At 50.9% G+C, this 27,509-nt stretch overlaps 1 protein-coding gene across 2 annotated transcripts; it reads left to right on the top strand.

Annotated features, from left to right (window-relative positions):
• The first annotated feature begins 14,368 nt into the window (after positions 1 to 14,368).
• On the top strand, positions 14,369 to 26,665 carry TXN2 (thioredoxin 2). 2 transcript variants are annotated; one of them, XM_081084134.1, is made up of 5 exons: positions 14,369 to 14,431; positions 15,214 to 15,476; positions 17,534 to 17,657; positions 25,834 to 25,955; positions 26,398 to 26,665. In XM_081084134.1, the coding sequence occupies exons 2-4, from the start codon at positions 15,214 to 15,216 to the stop codon at positions 25,945 to 25,947; spliced, it is 501 nt and encodes a 166-aa protein (XP_080940260.1). In that variant the 5' UTR covers positions 14,369 to 14,431; the 3' UTR covers positions 25,948 to 25,955; positions 26,398 to 26,665. The 2 variants fall into 2 exon arrangements, with proteins under 2 accessions (XP_080940260.1, XP_080940259.1); XM_081084133.1 differs by having other exon boundaries at positions 25,834 to 26,665.
• Positions 26,666 to 27,509: the final 844 nt, after the last annotated feature.

The raw sequence follows: 27,509 nt of genomic DNA, 5'->3' as shown, positions 1-27,509 counted from the left end.
TCTCTGAAATCAATAAAATATATATTTTAAAAAATTGCTGGGGGTGAGTGGAGCTGGGGCCCTGCCCAGAGGACATGCTCTGCCCCTTGGTCCAAGTGGTACCTGTGCATCATCCTGTCTCCCCAGCTGAGGAGACACTGCACCGAGTGCGGGGAGAGAAACTTCTCAGTCTAGAGAAGTGAATTTTAAGTGGGTGTGTTCCTCTTCTAAAGTCTTTGGACTGACTGACCCAGCGCTACGGAGATCTCTGGAAGAATCTTCCCTCCCTCCTGATAGAAAATGAAAGATTAGAATCCTCATTTTGTGGAGGTCTCCTGGGTACCAAATCCACTCTATTGGAGAGCCCCAATTCCTTCCACCTGATAAAATTGGGGTGTCCTGAATATAAGCATAACCCATGGACACAGACAGTAGGGGGGTGAGGGCATGTGCTGGGGGTGGGAACGGCCAGGGAGAGGTCAATGGGGGGAAAAAGAGACATATGTAATACTTTAATCAATAAAGAATTTAAATTACTAATAAAAAAAATTGGGGTGTCCCTAAAAGCTGCCTAGAAATGGACTCACCAAGAAGTGAATTTGTCTGCTAAGCTAATCATAACATCTAATCATTTATTGAGCACCTACCACGTGCCCAGAACTGTGGTGGTTTTAAGATATGTCCACAAATTCTTTGATATTTCTCCCCCAAAGAGGTGGAGCTCCATTCCCTTGTGTTGGGTGTGGGCTGGACTTAGTGATTAACTTCTAGCAAATAGAATACATCAGAAATGACAGGATGTCATGTTCAAGGTTAAGTTTTTCAAAACGCATTCAAAACGGCCCTCTTGGTGCAGTGGGCAGTGCGTCAGTCTCATAAAAACACATTCAGCCCTAACCAGTTTCCTCAATGGTTAGAGCACTGGCCCACGGACTGAAGGGTCTCAGGTTCAATTCTGGTCAAGGGCACGTACCTCAGTTGCCAGCTCAATCCCCAGCCCCAGTCAAGGCACATGCAGGAGGCAACCAATCGACGTGTCTCTCTCACATTAATTTTTCTCTCTCTGTCTCTCCACCTCCCTTCCACTCTCTCTAAAAATCAATGGAAAAAATATCCTCAGGTGAGAATTAACAAAACACACACACACACACACACACGCAGGCACACACACTCACATATTCATCGACCAAGAAACTGTGCTCTCCCCACCCCCTCTCAAGACACTCCCTGGGTGAGGCCACCTGCCATGTCAAAAGAACATCCAGTTTGCACTGGCCCACATGGCAAGGAACTAAGCTGCCAACAGCCAGCAAGTGAGTGAGCCTGGAAGTGGATCCGTCTCCAGTCCAGCCTTCAGATGACTGCAGCTTTGGCCACCACCGTGAACACAGCCCCATGAAAGACCCTGAGCACAACCACCAGCTAAGTAGCTCCCTGATTCCTAAGCCAGAGAAACTTTATCTCGTGGTTGTTGTTTTAAGCTGCTCACTTTGGGGGATGCGAGTATGGCTCAGTTGGAGCATCATCCTGTACACCAAAGGGATGGGTTCGATTTGGTCAGGACACATGCGGGAGGCAACTGATTGATGTTTCTCTCTCACATCAGTGTTTCTCCCTTTCTCTCTCTCTCTCTCTCTCTCTCTCTCTCTCTCTCTCTCTCTCTCTCTCAATATCAATTTAAAAGTCTAAAAATAAATAAATAAATTGGGAGGGTTATTTGTTACACAGCAATAGATAACTAATACATGCACTAAATAGCTTTGAAAATCCACTTCCTTTGAGCCATCCTCTAAATATTAAATAATTAAAGCAACCTTCCCTCATCACCAGCCATATGAGTTTCCTTCATGTGAACACTGGGTGACAAGAAATTGAGACCAAGCAAATCTCAAACCTAGGAAAGTGTGTGGTTCCCACAGGAGGCACAGACATGTTGAAATGCTGATTACACAAAAGGTACCCCCACACAGAGCACTAATCCACTGCATCAAACCAGCCCCCCTGTGGCCCAGGCAGGGTGGGATGACCCAGACAGGAAGAGGAAAGCTCGAGTCTGGAGCATCGGCCCGCGCCAGACTCCAGCCTCAGGATCCTCAGCTCTCTGACCAACCACATCATCATCCCCACAAGCCAAATTGGATTCTTCCCAGGAAAGGAACCGGAGGCTGCATCATTTCACTGCAGATGCTTATTTTTTGAGGATGGTAAAAATGCTGACTGGGGAATGCTTTTTGTCAGGCTGCAGGCTTTAAGAAAGCATTGAATTCAAACTGGCATCCCAGACGGAATGCAAATCTGCTACAAAGTGAAGTTGATAGACAAATATATGAGATGCTTTAGCCCAAGTATTTAATCCAAGTACATCACACGACCAATCCATCAAACCTGAAATAAAAAAATAGCATGCAACAGATGTATTTAAGCAGGGAAGAAAGGACCAACAGAACATCTCACTCCTCTCTCAGTTCTGCATAAATCAGGCTGGTTTGCCTGCTCTTCCAGAGAAAGCCCCACGCTTGCAGCAACCTGCGGTCTTCCCAGTGTGTCACCTGCTTTTTCACTCTCTTTGAGACAGTACTATCTCAGACCAGTCTCTCAAGCCACTATAAATTAATTAGATGCAGAAAAGTCCTGCCAACAGAAAAAACACAGCAATATCTCAACATGTGCCGTGTGTTATAACCTACCATTGTAATTTAGAAACAAAGCAACTACAAAAAGTATGTGAGATGAGCCCCTTAACATCAACCATGTTTAGGTTTTAAATAAGTCCGTCTGTCGGGAAAAGAAGAGGTGCCCAAAAGCCTCTGTTGTGAGGCACTGTGGTAGATACGTAGCCAAAAACTCTACGACAACTCCTGCCAATAGGTGAGGTCCATGTCCCCTCCCCTTGAATGGGGTACCCTCTAGGACCGTTTGAACCAAAAACATGGTGGAAGTGGTGTCACAACAGTTTCTGGGCACAAGCCCCAAGAGACTGGCAACTTCTACCATCTCTCTGGGAACCCAGCCACCATCCTGGGGGGTGGTAGCCCCAGGAAGGGGCCCATGTGACAGTCAGTACCAACTGGCAGCCACGTGGGTACACCACCTTGGAAAGGGATCGTCCAGCCCCACGTGCCCTCCCCACGTGGAGCAAAGAGGAGCTGTCACTGCCAAGCCCCACCCAAATTTCATATTTATGAGCAAAGTAAGTTTTTGGGCGGTTTGTTACACAGCCAGAGGTAAGTGGGATAAGCACCGTGGAGCAACACATAAAGGCAAACTTGTAAGAGCAGGCATAATATCTGCTTTAGTGACTGTTAATAAGCATATTACAAAGATAACGGCAGAACACGTCCATCAAGGCACTTTATGTAAAATATAGCTGTGGCATCGCACCATGTGATGTATCTACACTGAGGGTCAATGACAAGGAAAAGACAAGGAAAAGAAGCATGAGCAAGTAAATAAAGAAAGACCGGAGACTCGGTCGGTACAGGTTATGTGGCTGCCCGAAATTAACAGGTGGAAACGCGGGCGTCTGATGTCTGTCGTTCCTTCCGGAAAACCACAAGTAGCCGGCTGACTATCGGATGTGCAAGTCCGAAAGACAACAGGTATCTCCCTGAGATCGACACTCTGCACGGAAAATGGATTTAAACTGGCCCTGCACAACTGTCCCTGACCAAAGGACCCTCCTCCAACATCAAAGACTTCCCAATTTTATCAGACGTCACTGACAAAGGAGTTATGTGGCAGATGGAAATATTATTGGGCTTGAACAGAAGAGCTCCTACATGCATGTTTATGACTGGCATGCATGCCTTCCTCTGGAGGACCCACTCAACTTCCACTCAACTCTATGGGGGCCACCCACCATAGCGGCAGATGCATGCAGACTGGCCGATCATAACTGAGCCAGTTAGACACGCGACCCAAACAGGGCTAATCAGCGTCTTGCCTGAGACTTGATATGCAGACCTGGGGAGGGAAAAGGACTTTGCTCTTCTTATTTTATATTTAAATATATGTTTATTGATTTCAGAGAGGAAGGGAAAGGGAGGAGAGGGAGACAGAAACAGCAATGATGAGAGAGAATCATTGGCTGCCTCCTGTACGCCCCCCACTGTGGATCGAGCCCACAACCGGACATGTGCCCCGACCTGGAATGGAACCCTGACCTCCTGGTTCATAGCGCGATGCTCAACCACTGAGCCAACCAGCTAGGGCAGGACTTCGCTCTTTTTAGATTGTAAAACCAAAGCTTGTCCTTTTGTGACTGGCAGTAGCCACCTTTCCCACTGCATGGAGAATGAAACCAACACGCTGAGGGAAACCAAACAAGGGGTGGGAAGTCGCACGGGGCTCAGTAACCTCATTTGGGCCCTGATCCCATTAGGGCCTACGGTAGCCTCGGACAGCCACACCCTTGAACATGCCAGTCATATGACCCAAGAAGTCCTTTGCCATGAGCTGGTTTGAGTTGGCTCCTGACACTTACCTCAAGAGTCCTGACTTATACAAGCCTCAGGGAGGGACAGTCTTGGGGACAGGGTTAAGGGGCTTCCATTCACAGGCCACCACAACTAAAGCCACCTCTCACTTCAGTCTTTCTTTCCTCCTCTCACTCAACAAACATCTACCGAGAGCCTACTATGATCAGGTCCAGGGTTAGGTCCTACACCAATGGATGATGGATCATCATAATACATTAAAAGTCACAGTAAACTGTCGGTGCTGGGCCTCTGGAGGCTAAAACGGAGACTTAGAGAATCAGAATCCCTTTCCTCATAAAGCTGACAGTCCAGTAGAGAAAACAGACACTAGCCGAGCAATTAGTCTTCAGGATAAAGAAAGGAGAGGGTGCTGAGGGGTCATATGAATGTCGAGTCCTCCCCTCTATTCCCACCTGTGACACTGTGGTTCATAATAAGAAATGTCTATTTGGTCTTTGCCCTGTTTCTTCATCCCCCTGTCCTGTCCTGTCCTGGCCCCATCACCTAAACCTAATACCACCCAAAGGTGCCACTCCCAAAAGACCATCATATTGGAGATTAGGGCTCCAATATATGAATTTTGGGAGGATACAAACATTCAGCCCATAACAGCCCACACATCTTTCTGCTTTACAGATGATAGGTCATCAATAAATCTTCATGGTGGATGAGAATAATTGGGTCAAGCACTGGATTCTAGAATAGAAGCAAAATGATCTCCTTAAGACCTAGTCACTGATGCCTTTGAGGATAATCTGAGTCATCCTCACAGACAGGTAACTGCTTCCTTGAGAGAAGCTGTTTATATCAACTAGATAGGCCTTGAACTCCCCACAGGTCTGTTCCTTCCTACCTTCCCACCCCTGGGCGTGGGCTCAGCGTTCCAAGGGCCCCCAGAGAGGATGGCTGCCACTTGGGTCCACTGGGGAAGCCTGAAGAAAGCTATAAACAAAGAGAACACTAACAATTGTTCCAACATAAAAACAGCTCGCTGAGCTCCAAGACAGAAACCACTTTGTGCTGTAAGAGGTGCGAGTTTCAGGGAACAAAGCAGAAGGGGCAGAGACCATGTGCACATAAGGGAACAAAAAGTTAAAATAAGGGACATGAAACCTGTTCCCAACTTCGGCTTCCTGTAGCCCTGAGCTGAGGAGCTGCCACCCCACAGAACAACGGAGTGTGTCCTCCGCGTGGCGGGTTCTCGGGCTGCTCGGTAAATGTTGAAAACCTGCGTTCATAACCATGGCAGCATGGCTAAGCTCTTCCACTGCTGACCATGACTACCCCGGACCAAACCCTCTCACCAATAACAACTCTGAATAAGATACGTGTGTTTGAATATTACCTGAAGACACCGAGATCCACCAGGGCAGGCAGCAACTAGAGGAGCTGACACACTGAAGAAGGACATGGCATTCGGTGAGCTTTTCACTTTTTAAAGCCTTCCCCTGAGGACAGGTCTGAGATAGCACCACACGGGGCAGCTCAAATCCCATGGCAAACCCACGATCTTGCTGGGCTTGAGGAACCAGAGAAAGGAGTGGAGGAATCCCACAGAGGTGGGAGTGAGTAGGTAAAACCCTCAAAAAGAGAAACACAGGAGCCCCAAATTCTGCATAATTTGTACAAATCTCTGGCTGACCCCGAACTTCCCATGTGTGGGGTAGACTACAAGCAGCTCAGCTAAGAAAAATGAACTAAGGCTCAGGGGCTGCTCACCACAAAGGAACAGAGCTTAAAGTTCGAATTTAGCTAAATCAATTGTCCACTAAAACAAAACAAACAAAATTTTGGGAGGGATATACAGAACCCAGAGCATCTACAATGAGTCATCACAGTGTCTAACTGACATGGAGTTGACCCAAATGCTGATTATATCAGACTAATATATGAGAGAGAGAGAGAGAGAGAGAGAGAGTTTTCATTTATTTATTTTTAATAGTTTCTATTCTCTCTAGTGAAATTACCTATTTACTCATTATGAGCATATTTTCCTTTATGTCTTTCAGCATATTTATAATATCTGCTTTAAAATCTTTGGCCCTGGCTGGCAACTCACTTGGTTAAAGCATCATCAATGGAAAGATTTCACTGCACAAGTCCAGGTGATTTTGACAGTCCATTCATTAAAGCTGGGGGCTGAAACGAAGGAAGGACTGCAGAAGCAGCAACAGGAGAAAGCCAGGTGGCAGTCTGCTTTGGCGCCGTAAAACGTTATAGGAAAGAAGTGAGCTAAGGTGGGGCTGCTGTTAGTTCACTGGAAAGTCAAAAAAAAAAAAAAAAGTCTCTGTTCTCCGCCCCCCTCTCTCTCTGACTAGGGTGATTGAAGCTATTTATTCTCTGGCTAGGGAGGAGAGATATAAACCATTTGTTCTCAAGTGTCCTTGGTTAGGGAAGATAAGGTCTTGCAATTCACTAGCTGTTTGTAAGTTGTTTAAATTGCTTGGCCTTGCTAAAATTATCTCTTCATTCTACTTGCCCGGGAATTTTCCTACCTTCTTACTATCCAGCCTCACCACCACATCCTTGCAGGTCAGGATGCTACCTAGCTGTGTGCCCCTGGCATGTCACATGACTTTCTCTAAGACGGGATTTGCATATCTGTAAGCAGTGTCGGAGGTACATGCTGCCAGCCCCATTTCACAGAGGAGGAGGCTGAGCCTTAGCTGGGTTACATCACAGTGCATGTAAGTGGCAGAGCCGGGACTCAAATCCAGGTCCATGTGGGTTCCACAGATCTAACGCCAACACACCCGAGCCCTGCCTTCCCTGCACAAGTGTGCGATTTGCACTTCCAGCAAAGCCTATCATAAGACCTAGTGTTTGCACTAAAGGTACCTTTTCAAAGGCTTTTTACATGTTAACTCATTTACAGGTCATAGTAAAGACTCGGTAGAGCTGAGTTGTTAAGGATACACCTGCTGGGGCCAGGCTGCCTGGGTTTGAGTCCCAGCCCTCCCATTTGCTTGATTCATGGTCTAGGCCAGTGGTCGGCAAACTGTGGCTCGCGAGCCACATGCGGCTCTTTGGCCCCTTGAGTGTGGCTCTTCCACAAAATACCGACTTCTGCGCATGGGCCACGAAGTTTCAATCGCACTGTACGTGTGCACCCACACGTGGTATTTTGTGGAAGAGCCACACTCAAGGGGCCAGAGAGCCACATGTGGCTCGCGAGCCGCAGTTTGCCAACCACTGGTCTAGGCTGTTATTTATCTTTCCCGGACCTCGGTTTTTCTCATTGGTAAAATGTGACTAATAGCATCTTGCTTACTGTGAGGAGAAACAGGAAAAGCGCTAGAACAGCTGTGAGGCATGTGGTAAAGACCCCAGATGTGCTGTCCATTATTTCATTGTTATGAAAGTTCCCATCCTTTCTGTAGAGTAAGCATTGTCAGAACCTCATACAGATGGGCAACAGTGCCAGAGGGTGACTGCCTTGCCCGAGGGCACTCAGTGGGTGAGGGGCCAAGGCCTGTGGAAGAAGTAGTTTCAATTCTGGGCCCAGGGCTCATCATTTTGCTAACCCACAGCTGCCTCCTGTTCCAGGATGGGGAGGCGGAGCGAGCCAAAGGGTGAGGGATGAAAGAGGAAGGGTCCTTCCAGGCCTCCCTTCCCCAGCCTCTCACAGCTGCAGACTTGACCCTGCCCAGCGGAACCAGGACCACGTGAGGAGCCTCACTGCAACCGTGGGCAGGATGTGGAATGAGCCTGCGTGTGCCCACTGAGGGCACTGGTCTGGCAGTGGGGTGGGCAGGTGTGGGTGACCGCACACGCCCACCTACATCACAGCCATGACACTCCACATCTACCACTGCAGGATGAAGCCGTCACCAGTCTATGAAGGGAAGGTTATGTTACCATTCCAGTGCCAAGTCTATGTTCAGAAAGGGATGAGGCGGGCACTGGGTAATTGCTGGAAACAGGGCAGAATGTGAATCACGTCAGACTATGAAACCACATTGCAACACACAGGCCATAGTTCCAATTGTTCTGCAACAGTGTTTAACAAAGAATTACCATCAAGACGGAAACTGAAAACAAAGATACTCTAGGACCAACACCCCTTGGAGAGGAACTCACTATCAGCTAGACTGTGCGGCCCAGCACCGCTCTCTGTGTTTTTTGTTTGTTTGTTTTTAAGGTGTCTCTCTCCAGCCATGAAGTTCTCGGACACGTGGTCAGGGAGAAGCACCTTATGCCCTGTGCTCAGCCCTGCAGACCTGGGGGAGCCCATGCCCCCAGGATGTGCCCGGCTTGCCTGGGCCGCTGTGGAGCAGGCTGAAAGAACCACACTGCCGCCGTGTGGGCGGCTCTGCTCACAACCGCTGCTGACGGCCTGCCGCCGGCTGCAATGTTTGAGCCCACGTTGCTCTGATGGCCCTAGAACAGGGGTCCTCAAACTTTTTAAACAGGGGGCCAGTTCACTGTCCCTCAGACCGTCGGAAGGCCGGACTATAGTTTAAAAAAAAAAAACTATGAACAAATTCCTATGCACACTGCACATATCTTATTTTGAAGTAAAAAAAACAAAACGGGAACAAATACAATGTTTGTATTTGCATGTGGCCCGTGGGCCGTAGTTTGAGGACCCCTGCCCTAGAATCTAGGCTCTAGATGGCTGGCTGGTCCCTGGGGCTGAGTGGAGGAAAGGCAGCAGTCTAGCGTTAGATCAGACCTCTGCTAGGGGAAGTACAGCACCTTTAAGCTTCCAGCTCCTACTATCTGGGTGACCCTGGACAAGTTACTTAACCACTATGTGCCTCGGTTTCCCCATATGTAAGTTGGGGGCTGTAACAGTACCAACCTCATAGGGCTATAGGGTTAAATGAGTTAGTGCATGTGGGGTGCTTAGAACAGTGTCAGTTGTTTGGTAACTTTTCAATCTATCAGTAGCTTTCAAACCCTTTGACCACGATCCACAGTAAGAAATACATTCTATGCCAAAACCGGTTTGGCTCAGTGGATAGAGCGTCGGCCTGCGGACTGAAAGGTCCCTGGTTCGATTCCGGTCAAGGGCATGTACCTGGGTTGCGGGCACATCCCCAGTAGGAGATGTGCAGGAGGCAGCTGATCGATGTTTCTCTCTCATCAATGTTTCTAACTTTCTATCTCTCTCCCTTCCTCTCTGTAAAAAATCAATAAAATATATTAAAAAAAAAAAAAAAAAAAGAAATACATTCTAGAATCTATCTGGTTTGGCTCAATGGATAGAGTGTTGGCCTGTGGACTGAAGAGTCCCAGGTTTGACTGCCATCAGGGCCACATGCCTGGGTTGCAGGCTTGATCCCCAGTGGGGGGCATGCAGGAGGCAGCTGATCAATGATTCTCTCTCATCATTGGTGTTTCTATCCCTCCCTCTTCCTTCCTCTCTATATTAATCAGTAAAAAAAAAATTTTTTTAAAGTTAACTTGGCTTACTCAGAGAGCCTTCTTTTAAAAAAAAAAAAAGGAATACATTCTATATCACAACCTAGGACATACAGACATATAGAAATAACACGAACAAAATAATACTTGTAACATGCAGCATTCTCTATTTTCAATTCTGTTCATCTTTTTATTTATTTATTTTTTATAGCAAAAGGTGGACATTTGAGAAACAAGCACAGATTCCCACGTGGGGAGGGGGAAAGAGTCCCCCAATTCTGTTCATCTTTTTAAAGCTGATCACAACCCACTGAATTGATTTCATGAACCCACTGGTGACTCACATATCACAGTCTGAAAAACACCGCAATAAAATACCAGACAGGTAGCAGTTGAAGCTTTACCCGGAGCTCAGGCTGCCAGTCCTGGCTGCCTTCCCTTCCCCTCACCCCTGCACCCTGAACCTGCCTTTGACTTGGCAGACAAGCTGCCCTACAGCTGAGGAGCCCCTTTGTGGCCTAGCGTGAGTGCCGCCCTCTCTGCGTGCCTCACAGGCTCCCTCCTTCCCTCTGCAGGAGGGAAGGAGATTCATTCATCATTCATCAATGCACCTGACAGTGCACCAGGCCCTGTACCCCAATCTTCCTGCAACCTCACAGCCCTGAGAAGAAGGTATCTTTGTTCCCATTTCTCAGATGACAAGTCTGAGGCTAACAGAGGTAAAGTGACTATGGTGTGGCTGAGTTGTTGAGCACTGATTTATGAACCAAGAGCTCACATGCTCAATTCCTGGCCCAGGTTGATGATTCTATCCCTCCCCCTTCTCTCTAAAAATCAATAAAAACATATATATATATATATATATATATATATATATATATATATATATATATAAAATTTAAAATAATACATAGGACTGGTTTTCCTTTGGATTTGGAGTGTGAATCAAGCAAGGGCATTGGCCTTCCAGAAAATGTGGAGGAAATGCTGAATAGGGTTAACAGGTGGCTCTGGAAGAGAAAGTGCTGGAGACACAGAAAAACAGAAATGAAAATGGACAGGGTGGAAGTGCCCGGCCAGATGGCATCGGGCATCAGCAGGAACAGCTGCACCCAGGGATGCTGACCTCAGGAGAGCCAGGGGGGCTGGGGGTCCCCCTGTGGATCACCCCTGTTGGCTCCAGTCCTAGGTGGGGACAGAGGCTAAGCAAGAGCCAGATAAGGTGGAGAAGGCCATGGTGCCAGGCCCTCACCTGGTCTTCTGCCGGCGATGAACAAGGGGCTTTATTAAGTAGAATCTGGCTGGCATGGCTGCTGGTGGGCAGGGGATGTGCACCTATCCCAAATATTCCCTCCCCTCATCCCAGAAGAAGGCCCCTGGGCAGCTGTGGCTGTGGCCCCGCCCACCTGGGGAGTGAGGGTGTGAATCTGCCAGTTGGACAGAGGAAAAATAATTTTGTGATCAAAATGAATTGGGGGAGGGGGTGGGGAGAAGCATGGCAATGACTTTGGAAGGCAAAATGGGGCTATGTACGTGGTGGGGGAAAGGGTATTTTGTGGTGGGAAGATTTGATGAGGATCCCTGCTGCCTGTTCACGGAACCGATCATCAGAGTACCTACTCTGATGCACCAAGCCCTGAGGTTAGCAATGGAGAGACAGAAGCCGACAGTCTAGTGAGGAGTGAGGGGTGAAGAAACAATAAGAACAGAGTTCCGAGTGTGTTGACTGGCAGGCGCACAGGGGCTGTGGAGGCTCAGGGACGGGTCTCCAGAGACGATGCTAATCTGGTATCTGGAAGCCTTTTCTCGGGTGGAGGGAGAGTAGAGGGAAAAGCCCCCCAGTTATAGGGACCAGCAATACCAAGTACAGATGACGCAGGCGTTCTGAGGTCTGGGGACCAGAGGATCCGTGACCCAGGGTGGGTTCTCTCGGCTTCCTGCGGGGAAGACTTCAAATGCCAGCATCGTTCAAAGTGAAAGTGGTTTTATCAGTGAAGCAGTGAGGCCGAGAATGGGCTGCTCCACCAATAGAGCAGCCCCTTTAGCGGAATTTGCTGCCTTTATTGAGATGCATGTAATCCGGGGTGTAGGGAATTCAATAAGGGACAGGAATATTCAAGATCTTCTGGGGAACAGGGTGGAGATTTCTCTGGGGAGCTCAGTCAGCATTTCCCTGCCCTTATATGGGCTTTCTCTTTCCAAGCATGATGGTGTGGTGTGTCATTTAGCATGTAATGAGCATATAATGAGGCTAGGGGTTACCACCAGGTGAAATTAGTTGCCGTGTTGGATCAAGCTGGTCTTTGCTGGTTGTAAGCCACAAATTCGGTGTGAGGGTGCTCGTCCTCCCTCCTCACAGCGCCTGTAGCTTTTACTGACTGCGGCTGTTCCGCCACATACCCCATCTCACAGGGAAGGGAGAGACATTTACAAGAACTCTGCAGCTGCGATTCCCACTGGCTGGAGTGTAGGCTGAATGGAGGTGTGAGATGGACTTGCTTCATGACCTTGGACAAGTCATGGAACCTCTCTGACTGCACTCCACTCCCTTAGATATCCAAAGATAGGCAGCTCAAGGAGCATCTACTAACATCCCCTGTGAGTGAGGCACTGTATCAGGTTGGTGCTGGGCATATGGAGTCAGATGAAAGCTACAAATCCCTACTTTTCAGGAAGCATATGGTCTAGTGAAGAGACAGACACTGCAATGTGTTCTGTGAGAGTTACAACAAAGCACTCGAGAGAAGGAAGCAATTAATGCTGCTCAAAGAAGAGGGGGTGAGTAGTCTAGGTGTTCAAGCAAGTGGAGAGAGGGAAAAACACATTTCAAATGGAGCAGGGGTGAGGAGGAGAACACACTGATGTACTCACAGAACCATAAGGGGCCATGAGTGCTTGTACCGGGTGCAGAGGAGCCAAGAGGTGGTTGTGGCCCCAGCCTGGGACACACAGATGCCTAGACCCCTACTGTCAGACAGGGAGGGCCTGACGTTCCTCTGCCCTCCAGGTTCTCGTAGCTGGTCTAATAGTCAGATAGACACAAGGCAGATTGGCAAGATAAAATAACCAGGTTTCTTTTCATACATATGTATGAGAGCCCCGCATACAGCAGTCAGAGACCCCGCGTGCAGGGGAGGTTCAGAGATAGAAAGAGAACCGGGTACAGAGACATTCTGAGCCAGGGATGGGGAAAGGTGCCTTGCGGGCGCCACAGGATCGTTGCAAAATGATAACAACAGCCGTTTAGTAAATAGAAGTTTGCTGTGTCACGTAGAGCAGCGGGCGCCAACCTTTCAGACCTCACGGACCAGCAGTGGTTGGCTGATCAAACACCTACATCACCGATGCAGATGAACTGGAAAAGACGATCGCTGCCCTAGAGTGTGGTCCTGGGTTCGACTGCAGCCGAGGGCATGTACCTTAGTTGCAGGGCAAGTGCAGGAGGCAACTGATCAGTGTCTCTCACATCGATGTTTCTATCTCTCTCCCTCACTTCCACTCGTTAAAAATCAATGGGAAAATATCCTCAGGTGAGAATTAACAACAACAAATTATCGCTGATAATCTATTATGGGCAAGGCCCCTAATTCAATCTCTTCTAGATAGTTCAAGGGAGACGCAGATGTTTCTCTTGAGCCTGAGGCTAAAACTGCCCTCATCTCAAAACAACCCGCATCCCCCAGGAGCACGTCTGGGATGACATCCCCCAGGAGCACGTCTGGGATGACATCCCCCAGGAGCACGTCTGGGATGACATCCCCCAGGAGCACGTCTGGGATGACATCCCCCAGGAGCACATCTGGGATGACATCCCCCAGGAGCACATCTGGGATGGCAAGCTCTGAACTCGCAGCGTGAAGGGCCTTTGCCTGGGGCCTCAAAGGCAGGCCCTCCAAGAATCCACACCGTCTGATGCCCGAGAAGCCCAGCCCTCCATGCCACATATTGGGAAACTAAAGCCCGCGGGGCACACGAACTCACTCAGTTGCGTGGTACAGAAAAGGGCAAAAGCGGCCTCCTGACGCCCAGTCTTACGCCTCTTAACGGACACTACAGTTTGCAGGAGCTGAGCTCCCTCATTTGTAAACATGGACGGAAAGAACCTCTCAGCACCTTAGGATCTTGGGGAAGACAAGGAATGAGGCAGAAGGATGGGCAGTGGTGGCTGAGCTTAAAGCCGACTGAGTTTGCAAACTCCAGAGTCACACCTCCCTCCCTCCTCTCCCAACAGTACCTCCCTCGCGTTCCCGCCTCCTTGCACCCCCTCTTCCGGACCCTCCTCTTAGGCCCGCCCCTTCCGGTCCCGCCCCCGAGAGCCACCGCCTTTCCGGTCCCTCCCCTAGGGCCCGCCCTTCCTTTTCCGGCCTCTTCCCCAATCTTCAGAGCGCCTTTTTTCCGGTCCCTACTTGAGGCTCCGCCCCTTTAGCTGTCACTTTTCCCGCCATCCCCATTGGCCGAAATCCGAGCCGCACCCTCCAGTTGTGCTGAGACGTGCCCCAGGTTGCCCGTCCCCGGAAGTGACGCTAAGGCCCGCCTCTAAGGAAGTGACGGCAGAAGTGCCCTTGACAGGCGGGAGGGCCGGGCTGTGCATCTCGCGCTGCAGGGAGGTAGGGAGCCCATGTGGGCGGCTGGAGGTGGTGTCACGGCCGAGGCACGCTGCGGGCGCGCTCCCGCGGGGTCCGGCGGCCGAGTGGGCGGAGGCCCCGGGCGGGAGGGCTTGCCTTCGGGAGAGTCGGGGTCCCTGGTGGGGTCGGGTTTCCCCAATTCCGTCAACACATGCGTCCCTTCTTTTTTAGTTACCCCCCACACTCCTGTTTCTGTACCCTTTGGTTCCTCCGTGAATTGTGGTTCCTCTTTCCTGTTTTTTTTTATACTCCCCCACCCCCCCTTTCCCTTAACTTCCCACTAAAACACTTGTTAAAAGGGATTGATAGCGTAAGGACTTTGCAGACGGCCTAGGGTTCCCATGTTGACTCTTATGTAAGAATAGTTGGGTTACCTTGGGCGTGCCAAACGGAGCCTCCGCTTCCCTGTCTGTAAAACCGGCAATACTATATGTAGAAACTTTCTCAGAAGTTGGTCCGGGAGGACAATCATGTATATAAAGCACGTGGCCCTTAGCAGTAAATATTGTGTGTTTTCCCCCCGCCCATTCTTCTGTTGTAATAACACCGATACCCTGATTTCTTTTCGGTTGTCAACCCAATTTTCCTGTCGTGGTTTGCAATTCCTTCTTCCCTTTGATTCTCATTCTTCACGCACCTCCACTCCGGAAAGCTTATGTAACTCCTGGCATTTTGCTCCCAGCCCTGAATCCTGAGCCCCCGGCCCTCCCACATACCTTGCTCCGGTTCTCTGCCACAGCTCTTCCTGCTTCTCCCCCTCACAGATGGCTCAGCGACTTCTCCTGAGGAGGTTCCTGGCCTCCGGCATCTCCAGGAAACCCCCTCAAGGTCGGTGGGCACCCCTCATCTCCAGGGCGCTGCAGGCCCCAGAGCACAGTCCCGGTGAGCTGACAGTAACATCCCGCCACGCCCGGCCATTACACACCACCAGAGTCTGCACAACAACCTTCAACATCCAGGATGGACCTGACTTTCAAGACCGAGTTGTCAACAGCGAGACACCCGTGGTGGTGGATTTCCATGCACAGTGAGTCCTGGGGCCCAGGAGAAGACGGGTGTTGCTTGTTCAGATAATTTTGAGTGCCAGCGACGTCTCAGTGCCACGTTTGATGCTTCTCATACAGAGACTCGCTACCAATACTGGGAGGACCCAATCCGTGCTCTCAGCGATTGAGTGTCGTCTGGTAGGAGACAGACCAGGAAACAGCCTTGAAAGCTCGCTGTGATTAGTGCTGGGAGCCACCTGTGTTCTGTATTCTCTGCCCAAATGGCTCAGCGTCATGTTCAGCTGGGACCAAAGCAGGGAAACTATACCTAGAGCAGTGGTTCTCAACCTTGGCTGCACATTGGAATCACCTGGGAATCTTTTTAAAATCCGGATTTCTGGGCCCCATCCTCTGGAAATTCTGTTTCTTTGTTATGGGGTGAGGCCACAACATTAGTGACAAAGAAACAGAATTTCCGGAGGATGAGGCCCAGAAATCAGGATTTTGAAACGATTCCCAGGTGATTCTAATGTGCAGCCGAGGTCGAGAACCACTGTTCTAGAAGGAGCCAGTGTAGCCTGAGTTACAAGTTGGGAGGCTTTCTGCACAGATGTCTGACAGATTCTTTTGCTTTTTTTCCTGTTTTCTCTGACTCACCATGTCACCCCGGGAAGGCCATTTGATGCCCTTGTACTTCCCTTTCTTCGCTTGTCATAGGAGACAAGGTCTTGCAGGCTGGGTTTTGAGGTGTTGAAATCTCTGAGTGGAAAGGGTTTTAAAGGCTGAAAATGAAATAGGAGTCAGCAGCCAGGGATTCATGGAAGGCAGAGCTCTTCTGCCCTCCTGGTATAGTGAGCGCTCCAGAGAGGGCTTCCAAAGTGAATGACAGCCTGGCTGGTCTGCCTCTGTGGTTAGAGTGTTGGCCCTCGCACCGAAGGGCCTCGGGTTCGATTCCCAATCAAAGTTACATACCTGGGTTGCAGGTTTGACCCCCGGCACCAGCCGGGGCACATGCGGGAGGCAACAGATCTCTCCCTCCCTCTGTCCCTTCCACTCTCTCAAAATCAGTGTGAAATGAATGATAAATGGGGTGATACCTTGTGGAGAAGCGCGGGACTTGGTTGGAATGTCTGTAAGGATTCTCTGAAAGGTCGGGGGCCTCTGGGGGGACCTTGCCGAAGGCGGCAGCTCCTGCCTTGACTTCCCCAAACAAGCCCCGTGCTTCCCCACAATACTTCATTTTCTTGTCCAACAAGGAAGCAGGGTGTGAGTTTGTTCATTCAGTGCCAGGCACTGTCCTTAGTGCCACATACCTGGGGACGACAACCTGTTCTTGAAAGCTCACCCCCTAGAAACACAGTGTTCAGTGCAGCGATAGCCGCTGACACGGGGCCGGGGAGCACAGGGGAGCCGGGGGCTAACGGAAGACACCTGGAGCACAGCCTTGGGCTGCAGTCTCCGCTGCGCTGCTTACCAGCTGTGACCTTCCAGTTTCTTAACTCGCGCGGGCCTCCATTTCTCACTTTTCTTATCCTTTGCGGGGCGGAGGGTTCTGTGTAGGGAAAGCCGAGCCGGTCCTGGCACAGTGGCTGACATGTTGTAGACCCCGCCAGCCATTGGTTTCTCCTCCTTTCAGTTCTGAGTCAGTGAAGTCTTCGAAGTCACCCTACAGCTCACACAGCATGTTCGCCTGTGCTGCCTCCGCTGACTTCTCATCACGGCCCTGAGAGTAGTCTCTTTTCCACATGAGGAAACTGGGCCCCAGAGCGATCAGCTGGTGGGTGGGGAGCCTCTCTTTGAACCCAAACCTTTTAACCTCAAGTCCTGTGTTTTCCTACATGACAACACATTTCTTTTAGCTCTGTCGCAGTAAGTGAAATAACCTTTATAAGAGTCTCAGGATGAGGCCCCGTTACAGAGTCTCTTGGCATTGCCATTTGGCATAGCAGCATTACAGGTTAATATTCAAACACTATAAACAGGTAATAAGGGCAAAAGGTCCCTCGGAAAGATGTGGGTCAAGGGCATGTTTTGGGGAGCCCGTAGGTCAGTCGGTGAGTGCTTTTGTGACGGGGTGCTTCCTTTCTCCCCTTCCCAGGTGGTGTGGGCCCTGCAAGATCCTGGGGCCAAGGTTAGAGAAGGTGGTGGCCAAGCAGCATGGAAAGGTGGTGATGGCCAAGGTGGATATTGACGACCACACAGACCTCGCCATAGAGTATGAGGTATGGGTGGGCAGGGGATTGCCACAGGGCGGTTGGTTTGGGGCAGTGGTCAGCAAACTGCGGCTCGAGAGCCACATGCGGCTCTTTGGCCCCTTGAGTGTGGCTCTTAAACAGAATACCAACTTCTGTGCATAGGCCACGAAGTTTCAATCGTACTGTACATGCGCGCCCACACATGGTATTTTGTGAAAGAGCCACACTCAAGGGGCCAAAGAGCCGCATGTGGCTCTCGAGCCGCAGTTTGCCGACCATTGGTTTGGGGGATGCTTGGGGCCACGGGATGGCTGGTGCAGGAGATGGATGTCTTGGAGACCAGTCAGGGAGGTGTCCTGATTTTCCTGGAGCTCTCAGTGACTCAGAGCACTTTGAAAAGGTGACTCCGTTGAACCTCTCAGCCGCGTGTCTCTCTTTGCCACCTGTAGAAAGTAGAACGCACGACCAGGTGGTCCTCTGCATTCCGGGACGTTGATGCCGTCCTTTGAACCCGAATTCATTCATCCACAGGTTCAGTCAGCAGTCGTTTGAGAGCCCTGCAGTGTGCCAGGCATTTGGGCTCTGGCACAGATGAGCTACTTGCCCCCAAGCAGCCCTTAGTGTCGGGGACAGAACAAGCAGACAGGTTATTTCCATGTAGGATGAGAAAAGACATGCACAAAAGAAGGGACTGATTGTATGGGGGGGGGTGGGGAGAGGGGGGTGGTGGGTGCCGAGGCGGGGGACAAGGAAGGCATCATATTAGAGGGACTCTGAGCAGAGCCATGAAGGATGCATGGTGACGAAGGAAGGGCCAAGAGCAGGGCATACACAAGGACATGAAGTACCCTGATTTAGAGTCCCTTCAGTACCAGGTGCTGTTACTTGGTGCTGTCCAAATGGCAGTGAACAAAATGACAAAATCCTGCCTTCGTGGAGCCTACGTTCTGGTATTTTAGGTTAGGGTTAGCCAACTCTCTCTAAGGGGCCAGGGGGCACATATTTGAAGATTCATAGGGCATTGGTCTCTATTGCAAATAACTGTCATTTTAGCACTGAAGGGGCTATAGACAGTATATAAACAAATAGGCATGGTTGTGTGCAAATAAAACTTTTATTTACAAAAACAGGAAGCTGGCCCTGACCAGTTTGACTTAGTGGATAGAGCAGGGGTCCTCAAACTTTTTAAACAGGGGGCCAGTTCACTGTCCCTCAGACCGTTGGAGGGCCGGACTATAGTTTAAAAAAAAACTATGAACAAATTCCTATGCACACTGCACATATCTTATTTTGAAGTAAAACAAAACGGGAACGAATACAATATTTGTGTTTTCATGTGGCCCGCGGGCCGTAGTTTGAGGACCCCTGGGATAGAGCGTTGGCCTGCGAACTGAAGGGTCCCAGGTTCAATTCCGGCCAAGGACATGTACCTTGGTTGTGAGCACATCCCCAGTAGGAGGTGTGCAGGAGGCAGCCGATCGATGTTTCTCTCATCAATGTTTCTAACTCTCTATCCCTCTCCCTTCCTCTCTGTAAAAAAATCAATAAAATATATATTTTTTTAAAAAAAACAAAACAGGAAGCCGTCTGGGTTTGCCTGTGGGCAGTAGTTCCCTGATCCGTATTGTAGATAATAAATGCTATTGAGAAAAGTAAGTCAGGGAGAGGGGGTGAGAGTGCTGAGCCTGGGGCAGCGAGGGAAGGTCTCAGGGAGAAGTCCACATCTAAGACCTGGAGGCAGCTGTTGAAGAGCAGTCTGGGCAGAGCAGAATCAAATGCAAAGGCCCTGAGGTCAGGGCCTCACAGGTTTGCTCCCACAATAGCAGGGCCTGTGTGCCTGCAGCAGTTTGCTTAAAATCCCAAACCGGATGTTGGTATTTAAAACTCAGGAGATTTCACATGAATATCCAGGGTTCTGTTTCTCTGGAAATACCTGGATCTGGCTGGAATGAATCCCCTCCCCACCCTCCTTCAGATAACAAGTGACTGAAAGAGGGGGCCTCCTCAGAGTTTGGAAGTTCAGGATCAGCTCTTCCTAGACCAGGTCAGGCAAAGATGTGCATCCTCCAGCCCCGCGGTTCTCACCCTGTGGGTCGCGACCCCTTTGGGGGTCGAACGACGCTTTCCCAGGGGCCGCCTGAGACCATCGGAAAACACATATATAATTACGTATTGTTTTTGTGATTCATCACTATGCTTTAATTGTGTTCAATTTGTAACAGTGAAATTGGGGGTCACCACAACATGAGGAACTGTATTAAAGGGTCGCGGCCTTAGGAAGGTTGAGAACCGCTGCTCCAGCCTGTCCTGGGGCAGGAAGTGCAGGTGGAGGGTGGAGCCCGTTGAGCTGGGACTGAGGGATCCCCTGAGGGAGAACCAGGCTGCCGGATGCTGGGCAGGCAAAGCCGTGACTAACTGCTGCAGGTGGGGGGGGTGTTACCCAGGTAGACCATCCGTTACCTGGGGGAGAGGAGCGTCAGTTCTCCTCTTCTCGAGGGAAAGATTTCCATAAGGAGACAAAGTGTAGAAAAGTAAGCAAGAGTTCACTGACCACAGCAAAAACACGTTAAGGACATGGAAACAGGACCATTGCTCTCCCGACTGCCAGGCTCATGGGGTCCCTAGAGGTCAGGGGACATGTGCCTGAGGGGGGGGGGGAACCTTCATTTTCAGGGGTTTTAAAGTCTGGATGTTTAGGGGAGGTCTTAGGGGCAGGTCAGTAAAATATTTGCGAGCTTTATGCTGATTACCAAAATTAGATTTTTTTCTCTTAATTTGTCTGTCCTTGGGTGTGGTTGGCAAATGGCACTTAATTGGATTTCCGTTATTTGTATCCCTGTGTAGGGTGATTTAAGCTATTTACTCTCTGGTTGGGAAGAAGTGCAAACCTTTTACTTTTCTTTTTTTTTTTTAATATATTTTTATTGATTTCAGAGAGAGGGAGAGAGAGAGAAACATCAATGATGAGAGAGAACCATTGATCAGCTGCTTCCTGCACACCCCACACTGAGGTTCAAGCCTGCGACCCGGGCATGTGCCCTGACCAGGAACCAAACTGAAACCTCCTGGCTCATAGATCGATGCTCAACCACCGAGCTGCGCTGGTCGGGCAAAACCATTTACTCTTAAGTGTCCTTGGTTTAGGGAAAATAGGATTTACGAGGTGGCTATAAGTGCTTTTTAACTATCTGCCTTAATTTCCCTATTCCGTTTGTCCCAGAATTTTCCTAGCTTTTTACTATTCTACAACACCCATGGCACTGGGGCAGCCGCTTACAAGAGTTTGGGCAGGGGGGTGAGTTGCTGTATTTTTCAAAAGCTCTCCCACTGATCACTCAGTCAGAGGAGCACTTGCCTGGCCATTCAGATGCCCCTAGCTTTCCCTCCTTGCCCTCGGTCCCTGGAGGCCCACAGCAGCTGGGAGAGTGAGGATGTGGCCTTCTGGTGTGAGCTCCTGGGCATCCCCAGGGCGATGGGCAGGCTTAAAGTCTTATGCTCCCTCTGGCACTGCCGGACACCACAGCTTCAAGCTCCGCCAGTGGAACCTCAGCAGACACAACCATGTGCCAGGAACTGTGGTAACAGTGCAGATGAAAAGAAGAGCAACCCAGTCCTTGCCAATGGTGGTCACACTGGTGGTGAGAGCTCCCAGGCCACCCCACCTGCATTCCAGGGGACCTGGTGATGCTGGGCTGGGCACCAAGGTCCTGTGTTAAGCCTAGAAAGTGTGTTTGTGTGTGTGTGTGTGGGGGGGGCCCGCGGGGAGACCCACGACTCTTATGAGATAAGATCTCTCTCCTCCTCTCACTGTCCAGATAGTATGTGCGAGTCACGCAGACCCCAAGGCTGCTGGGCTCAGTCAGCTGAGCCCAACCTCCTTGTTTTGCCAAGCCCTGGGCAGATGTCACTGCAGGCTAGGAAGCTCCAACAGGAATGCTTCCTGACCCTCCCCCAGCCCTTCCTTCCTTCCTTCCTTCCTTCACACCTGTCCTTTTGGAAGGGAGCCTGAGGAAGCCGTGGCAGCTAAGAAATCCGAAGTACCTCCTGGGATAGCTTCCTCCAAGGCCTGAGAGCTTTTCCAAATGTTGGGTAACGTGTTGGAGAAACTGCTTAAAATTATATGCATGGAATTAGGCACCTCTTCCCCAGCCCTCCTGACAGCCCCCATGCCCAGCACACCCTCATGGGTCTCTTTCCTCACACAAATGCCCCTCCCCTCACATCCCACTATTTTTTTTATTTTTATTTTTTATGTTTTTGTTGATTTTTAGAGAGAGGAAAAGGGTGAGGGATAGAGAGACAGAAACATCAATGAAAGAAACATCATGGATAGGCTGTCTCCTGCACGCGCCCTACTGGGGATCGATCCCCAACCTGGGCATGTGCCCTGACCAGGAATCGAGCCAGCAACCTCTTGATTCTTGGGTTGACGCTGATCCACTGAGCCACACCAGCCGGGCTCACATCCTACTTCTCATGCTGGGAGTTCCACCCTTTTATCTCCCAATCTTACAGAGTGCCCTTCAAAAAGCATTAGGACAACAGCCAAGTAACGCTAAGGGGGAAAGTCACCTGTAATCTTACCATCCAGACACAGCCACTGCCAACATTTAGGGTCCCTCGTTTGGGTTTTTTGTTAGTTTTTTTTGTTTGTTTGTTTGTTTTCATTTTCATGTTCCATATAACTTCATAGACAGTCCATAGCTGGAATGTACTATATACTTCAGTCACTACCATATCCCCTGTTTTGAATGTCTTCTAAATCAGTGCTTCTCAAACATGAATATGACCTGGGATGTTGAAAAGCAGACTGATTCAGTAGGTCCAGGTAGGGCCCAAGATTCTGCATTTCTAACAAGCTTCCCGGTGATGCCACTGGGAGTCTGGGACCAAGTATCGAGGAGCAAAGTTCCCGGCTGGTGTGGTTCAGTGGTTGCGATCGACCTATTAAAAATTTACCCAATCCACCAGGAGGCCACAGTTCAATTCCCGGGGGGCAGGGAAGGGGGGGGGGGGCGTGCAGGAGGCAGCCGATCAATGATTCTCTCTCACATTGATGTTTCTGTCTCCTCTCCCTCTCCCTTCCTCTCTGAAATCAATAAAAATATATTTTAGGAAAAAAGTTAAAGCCCTGGGCTGGCCGTGGGCCATGATACTCTTACAAAGGCCGTTCTCACCTGTCCACGAGAGGGTTCCCTCCTGGTGGTTTGGAAAAAATTGTAATGACGTGTGCCCACAGTTACACCATCATACAGAACAGTTTCAGAACCCTAATCCTCTGTGCTCCCCTTTTCTCCCTCCTCCCCGGGAACCCCTGGCAACCACTGACCTTTTCACTGTCTCCACAGTGTTGCCTTTCCCAGAAGGCCATGGAGTTGGATTTGATTTTTTTCAATAGTATTTTCCCCGAGAATCTTCCTGTATCTAAAAGCTTTTACAAAGCACTTGGCCTTTCTCGTTTGGAGCCTGGCACCCTTTGAACGCTTCTCTGCTTGTGCTTCCTAGCCCTGCGGGGACGTGGCATTTACCTCCAGTTCCTCGTTCTTGGGCCGAGGTACCGGGTAATGTGATCACTGCTTCGCGGACAGCCAAGTCAAATCCCAGCTCCGCCCCTTGTCGCTCCGTCTGTGTGCCTCAGTCTTCTCGTCTTGAAAATGACCCCAACTTGAGGCAAGAATTCATGAGATCACACACACAAGTGGTTAGTGGCACTTAAAAAGCGCCCAATATGTGGCAGCCAGGGTGACAGTCATCTCTCCCTTTGCATTAGTTCTGCAGTTAGCTGGGAGGAGGTCGCCAGTCCCTTGCAAAGCCTAGTACTGTGCCTGTCCCTTGGTAGATCCTTAACAATTGGAGGAAACTGGGGTGAGACGGCTTTCAGGGACATGAGCTCCCGGAGAATGTGCCCAGGACCTATGTGCACTTCCCTGAGGCTGTGTTTATAAGCACCAGCCCCCTCCTGATTTGTGAGCCAAACTCGGGATCAGCAAAGCCATATCCTCCTCCTTGGGGGTGAGGGGAGCCCAGTCACAGCCCCGGTACCCCTGCAGTGTTGGGAGATGCAGGCTCTGGCATGCCCGTGGCTCTGTGTATAAGTTTATGTGTATGTGTATAAGTTTAAACTTCAAAGGACGCCCTTGATCAGTAATGACAGACCTTGGTTGTCATGAAAATACAGTCATGGCGTGTATGCTGTACACCCAGCGGCTGCGCGATCTGTATGTGCGAGCACATGTGTGGCTACACGTGCCATCATGACAGGACTTATCTGAAGTTCTTGAGGAAAACAAGTCCACTTCAGTCCTGCTTAGAGGACACGTGGAAACAGTTCGGTCACTTCACGTGCAATGACGTACAGCTTTTGTTTCTGTTAAGAAACAGAGGACAAAGCCCTGGCCAGCCAGGTAGCTCAGACAAACAAAAATCACTGATAATTAAAGAAAGAGGACAGGGTGGGATCCCGCAAGGGCCAAGTGAAAGTTAGTGCTTGAAAAGCTGCCAGATTCGAGGCCGCTCCCTTCACAGACCACTAGAGGGTGCAAAAGAACAAAGCACCAGCCCTGTGATCTTACCATCAAACCATGTGCCTCGGTGGCCCCTGGTGCATCCTGGAGCGTGCTGTTCTGGGCCCTGCCCGTGTCTGGAGACAGGGCGCGCCACCTGCTGGACCCTTGCACTTCATGCCATCACCCAGGCCAGAGTCAAGAGTGACAAGGACAGGAACTAGTGACATGTCGTCTGCCCACACATGCCACCCACATCAGCCCCAGGCTGGTCCTTAAAGGGCCCTGAAGACACTAACCAAGACAGGGACCCTGTCATCTTACCTGCTGCGTTTGTCCCCAAAGGCCATTAGCAGAGGGTGCCAGGCCTGCCCCATGAAGTCTGTGAGTGGCCTGCGGTTCTTTGCAACTGACATACGTACAGCTGAACATTGTAAATGCTAAGACTGGCTCCCGAGGATGACTCATGGACAGGACAGCACCCGGGATAAGTGAAGACCTGGTGTGTTTGTCTAAATCACTGCTGTAGTTAACTTTGTGGAAGATAAGTCAGTGTTTATCTTGTTGTGTTTATATATTTTTTTCCAAATGGCCACCAGTGGCAGGCAGGGAGCCCAGGGAACAGAAAATGCTCGTTGCTGTCAGCAAATCGTGTTACAGAGCATCGTGGGCCTTATTTACATACCATGTCATCTATGCAGGTCCCCTGAGGGAGCTTGAGAGGACGCCTCATAGGCCAAGAATGCTGCCGCCAACCCCCATAATAAAGGAACGCCAGACCATACATTGCTGAGCCCTCTTCCCACACTGTCCAGTTCCACTTGGTGACTTTCTGGACCCTTTTAGCCATCATGGCGTTGAGCTGAAGTGGTTCTCATGGGGCCCTGGGTTAGACTGTCCTGCCCTTCCCTAGGCAGCCACCATATGCTGAGTGTCCACTGTGTACCAGGCACCGTGCCAGGTTCTCACACTGCTGGCGGCCCTGCCAGGTGCAGGGCACTGTGCTGAGAATCTGCATTATTTCCTTCAGCCCCCACAGCCTCTAATATGAGTCCTGTTAGTGTCTCCGGTTTGCCGATGATAACACTGATACATAAGAGTGACAAAGTGGCTTGCCCAGAGTGGCCCACGATGGGCTCAGCCAGCTTCGGAGCCCAACTCCCAACCACTCAGCTCTGTATGTGAACCTTTAGTCCCTAACCCACACCGACAACTAGATGCTACCTCCCCTGTTTGATGGAAGAGGAAGGACCCTGAGCTCCAGAGGAGTGTGACCTGGCCGAGGCCCCCAGCCAGTAAGCTGCAAAGCCAGGTTCAGACTCCATATCCTGGTCTCCCCCATCCCAGGCTGCCCCCCGGGAGAGTTCTCTTAGCCCCTCAGCTCTGCCCCGCCCCAGCCGGGCCTGCAGCTGCATGGGTTATTTTAATCTCCTGTCATTCCAGCCAAACCACTGGGCCAGTGAGTCAGTCATGCGGTTGGGGGAGGAAGGGTACTTCTGGGAGCCCACAATGGAAACGTTTCTCCGGGGGGGGGACCTCCAGCCCTGCAGTCCCCCTGCACCAAGGGATGGGCCTGCCCAGGGCTGGGGCAGTCACTGCCCTGCATGAGCCACCAGCCTTCCTCACAGAGGCCTGGGGATGGCGACTGAAGAGTTCACGTCACCTCTGAATGACTCGGCCTCCCTGTCCCCTCCGTCTAGGTGTCGGCTGTGCCCACCGTGCTGGCCATCAAGAATGGGGACGTGGTGGACAAGTTCGTGGGCATCAAGGATGAGGATCAGCTGGAGGCCTTCATGAAGAAGCTGATTGCCTGACAAGCAGGAAAGAACCCTGATACTTTGCCCGCTGGGGCCCCGTGGTCCTGGGAGGACCCTGATAGAACTCAGTCCTGTGCAGGCCCTTCCCGCCGCCTCCCTTCTGTCTGGCCCCTGAGGGGCCATGTTAAAGACCAGGCCTCCAAGCACGGATCCAGTGCTTCCAGCCGGCTGCCTGCCAGGGTGGCCGCCAGGGGAACAGTGCTGCTGCTGACCTGGGGACAGCGGTCTCCCACTCTCAGTGGCTGCTCCCTCGAGGGCTGTCAGCTCTCCCAAGGCGCTTGGAGAGCCTGGGCCCAGTAGCAGCTTGTCCTCATCTCCCCGGGCCCTTCTGATCCTAACCCCAGTGCCTGGCTCATCTGCCTCCTGCATTTTTCTTTCCTGCTGTTGTTTTGTAAAAAGAAACCCAAACAAGTGAGAGTAATATATAATTCTCTCATTTTTTGTAGGTCTGTAATAAAGAACTTTATGTGATCCTTCTACCTCCTGCTGTGAAGAACAGACCCTGGGCCCCACACTAAATTACTCTGTAGCCACCCCACCCCCGGGCCACCTCCCTTCTTTCCTCCCAGGCACCAGGGCAGTGAACACATTGGGCTCGGGGAGTCCCGCAGACTCGGACTCCACCTTCCCTCACCATCAGCAGGCCCTTTGGTTCTCTGAGCAGGAGGCTCTGCCATGAACAAATGAGACCAATAAAATGGAGGTTTGCACTGTCGCCGGCTTCCATCTGTGGCTCTGGGAGCACTTGAGACCCCTTCCCAGGCCGGGCTGCTCTCCCCCTGTCTCTGACTTCCCACCACCCACTTGCCCTTGATCAGCCCTCTCCCTACTAACACTTGTCAGGGATGGCCACTGTTCTGGGGACACCTTCACACACACATTGACCCCATTATACAGATGAGGACACGGAGGCTCACAGGCCACAGATCCAAGGTCTCTACCCAGACATGTTTGTTTCTGAAGCCTGGGCTGTTACAACTGGTCCCCTTGATCCTCTGGGGCCTCCTTCTCTACTGACTGGCACATGGCCACTCCCATGTGACGCCTGGTGCCTGAGGGAGCCCGGCGGCTGTCCATACTGCAGGAACCCCTCAGCCTTGGGGCTGGGCTCTGTTCTCAGCTCCCTGAGGCCCACAGAGGAGGGCCGGGCAGACCAGGCTGCCAGCTGAGGGGCCTGCCTCCATCTCCTTCCTAGGTTTGAGCTGCCCCTTGGCGGGGTTGCCCAGATGGGTGCCAGATATCCAGGAGCCATGGGTGCTGGACAGCAGGGTATCCTGGCACCCTCCCCCTAGGTCCTGGGTGCTATGTCCATAGCTGTGTGCACACTCCTCGGTGGCTTGCCTGTTCCCATCAGAGCTACCTGAGTTACTCAGGTCTTTGAGGGGTCCGCCCAGGGACTGCCTTGGGAAGGCTGCTGTGATGACCAGAAGAGCGGGGTTGCCTCGAAAGTGGGGTGTGGGGCCTGTGGCCTCAGAAAGACGACAGGCCTGGGATCTCAAAGGCCGTGGAGGGGAAACAGACCGGCAACTGGTGATGGTGGAGAAAGAGCCATGTGGCAT

Source organism: Myotis nattereri (assembly GCF_964212035.1).
Source record: "Myotis nattereri genome assembly, chromosome: 2".
NCBI classification, from domain to species: Eukaryota; Metazoa; Chordata; class Mammalia; order Chiroptera; family Vespertilionidae; genus Myotis; species Myotis nattereri.
This window is presented reverse-complemented; position numbering and strand designations above follow the sequence as displayed.

What these genes read in the sequence shown, in the direction of transcription:
- TXN2 (XM_081084134.1), top strand. Translation starts at nt 15,214, where the DNA reads ATGGCTCAGCGACTTCTCCTGAGGAGGTTCCTGGCCTCCGGCATCTCC. An exon ending in GTGGTGGATTTCCATGCACA is followed by an intron (nt 15,477 to 17,533) that starts GTGAGTCCTGGG and finishes TCCCCTTCCCAG; the next exon opens with GTGGTGTGGGCCCTGCAAGA. An exon ending in ACCTCGCCATAGAGTATGAG is followed by an intron (nt 17,658 to 25,833) that starts GTATGGGTGGGC and finishes CCCTCCGTCTAG; the next exon opens with GTGTCGGCTGTGCCCACCGT.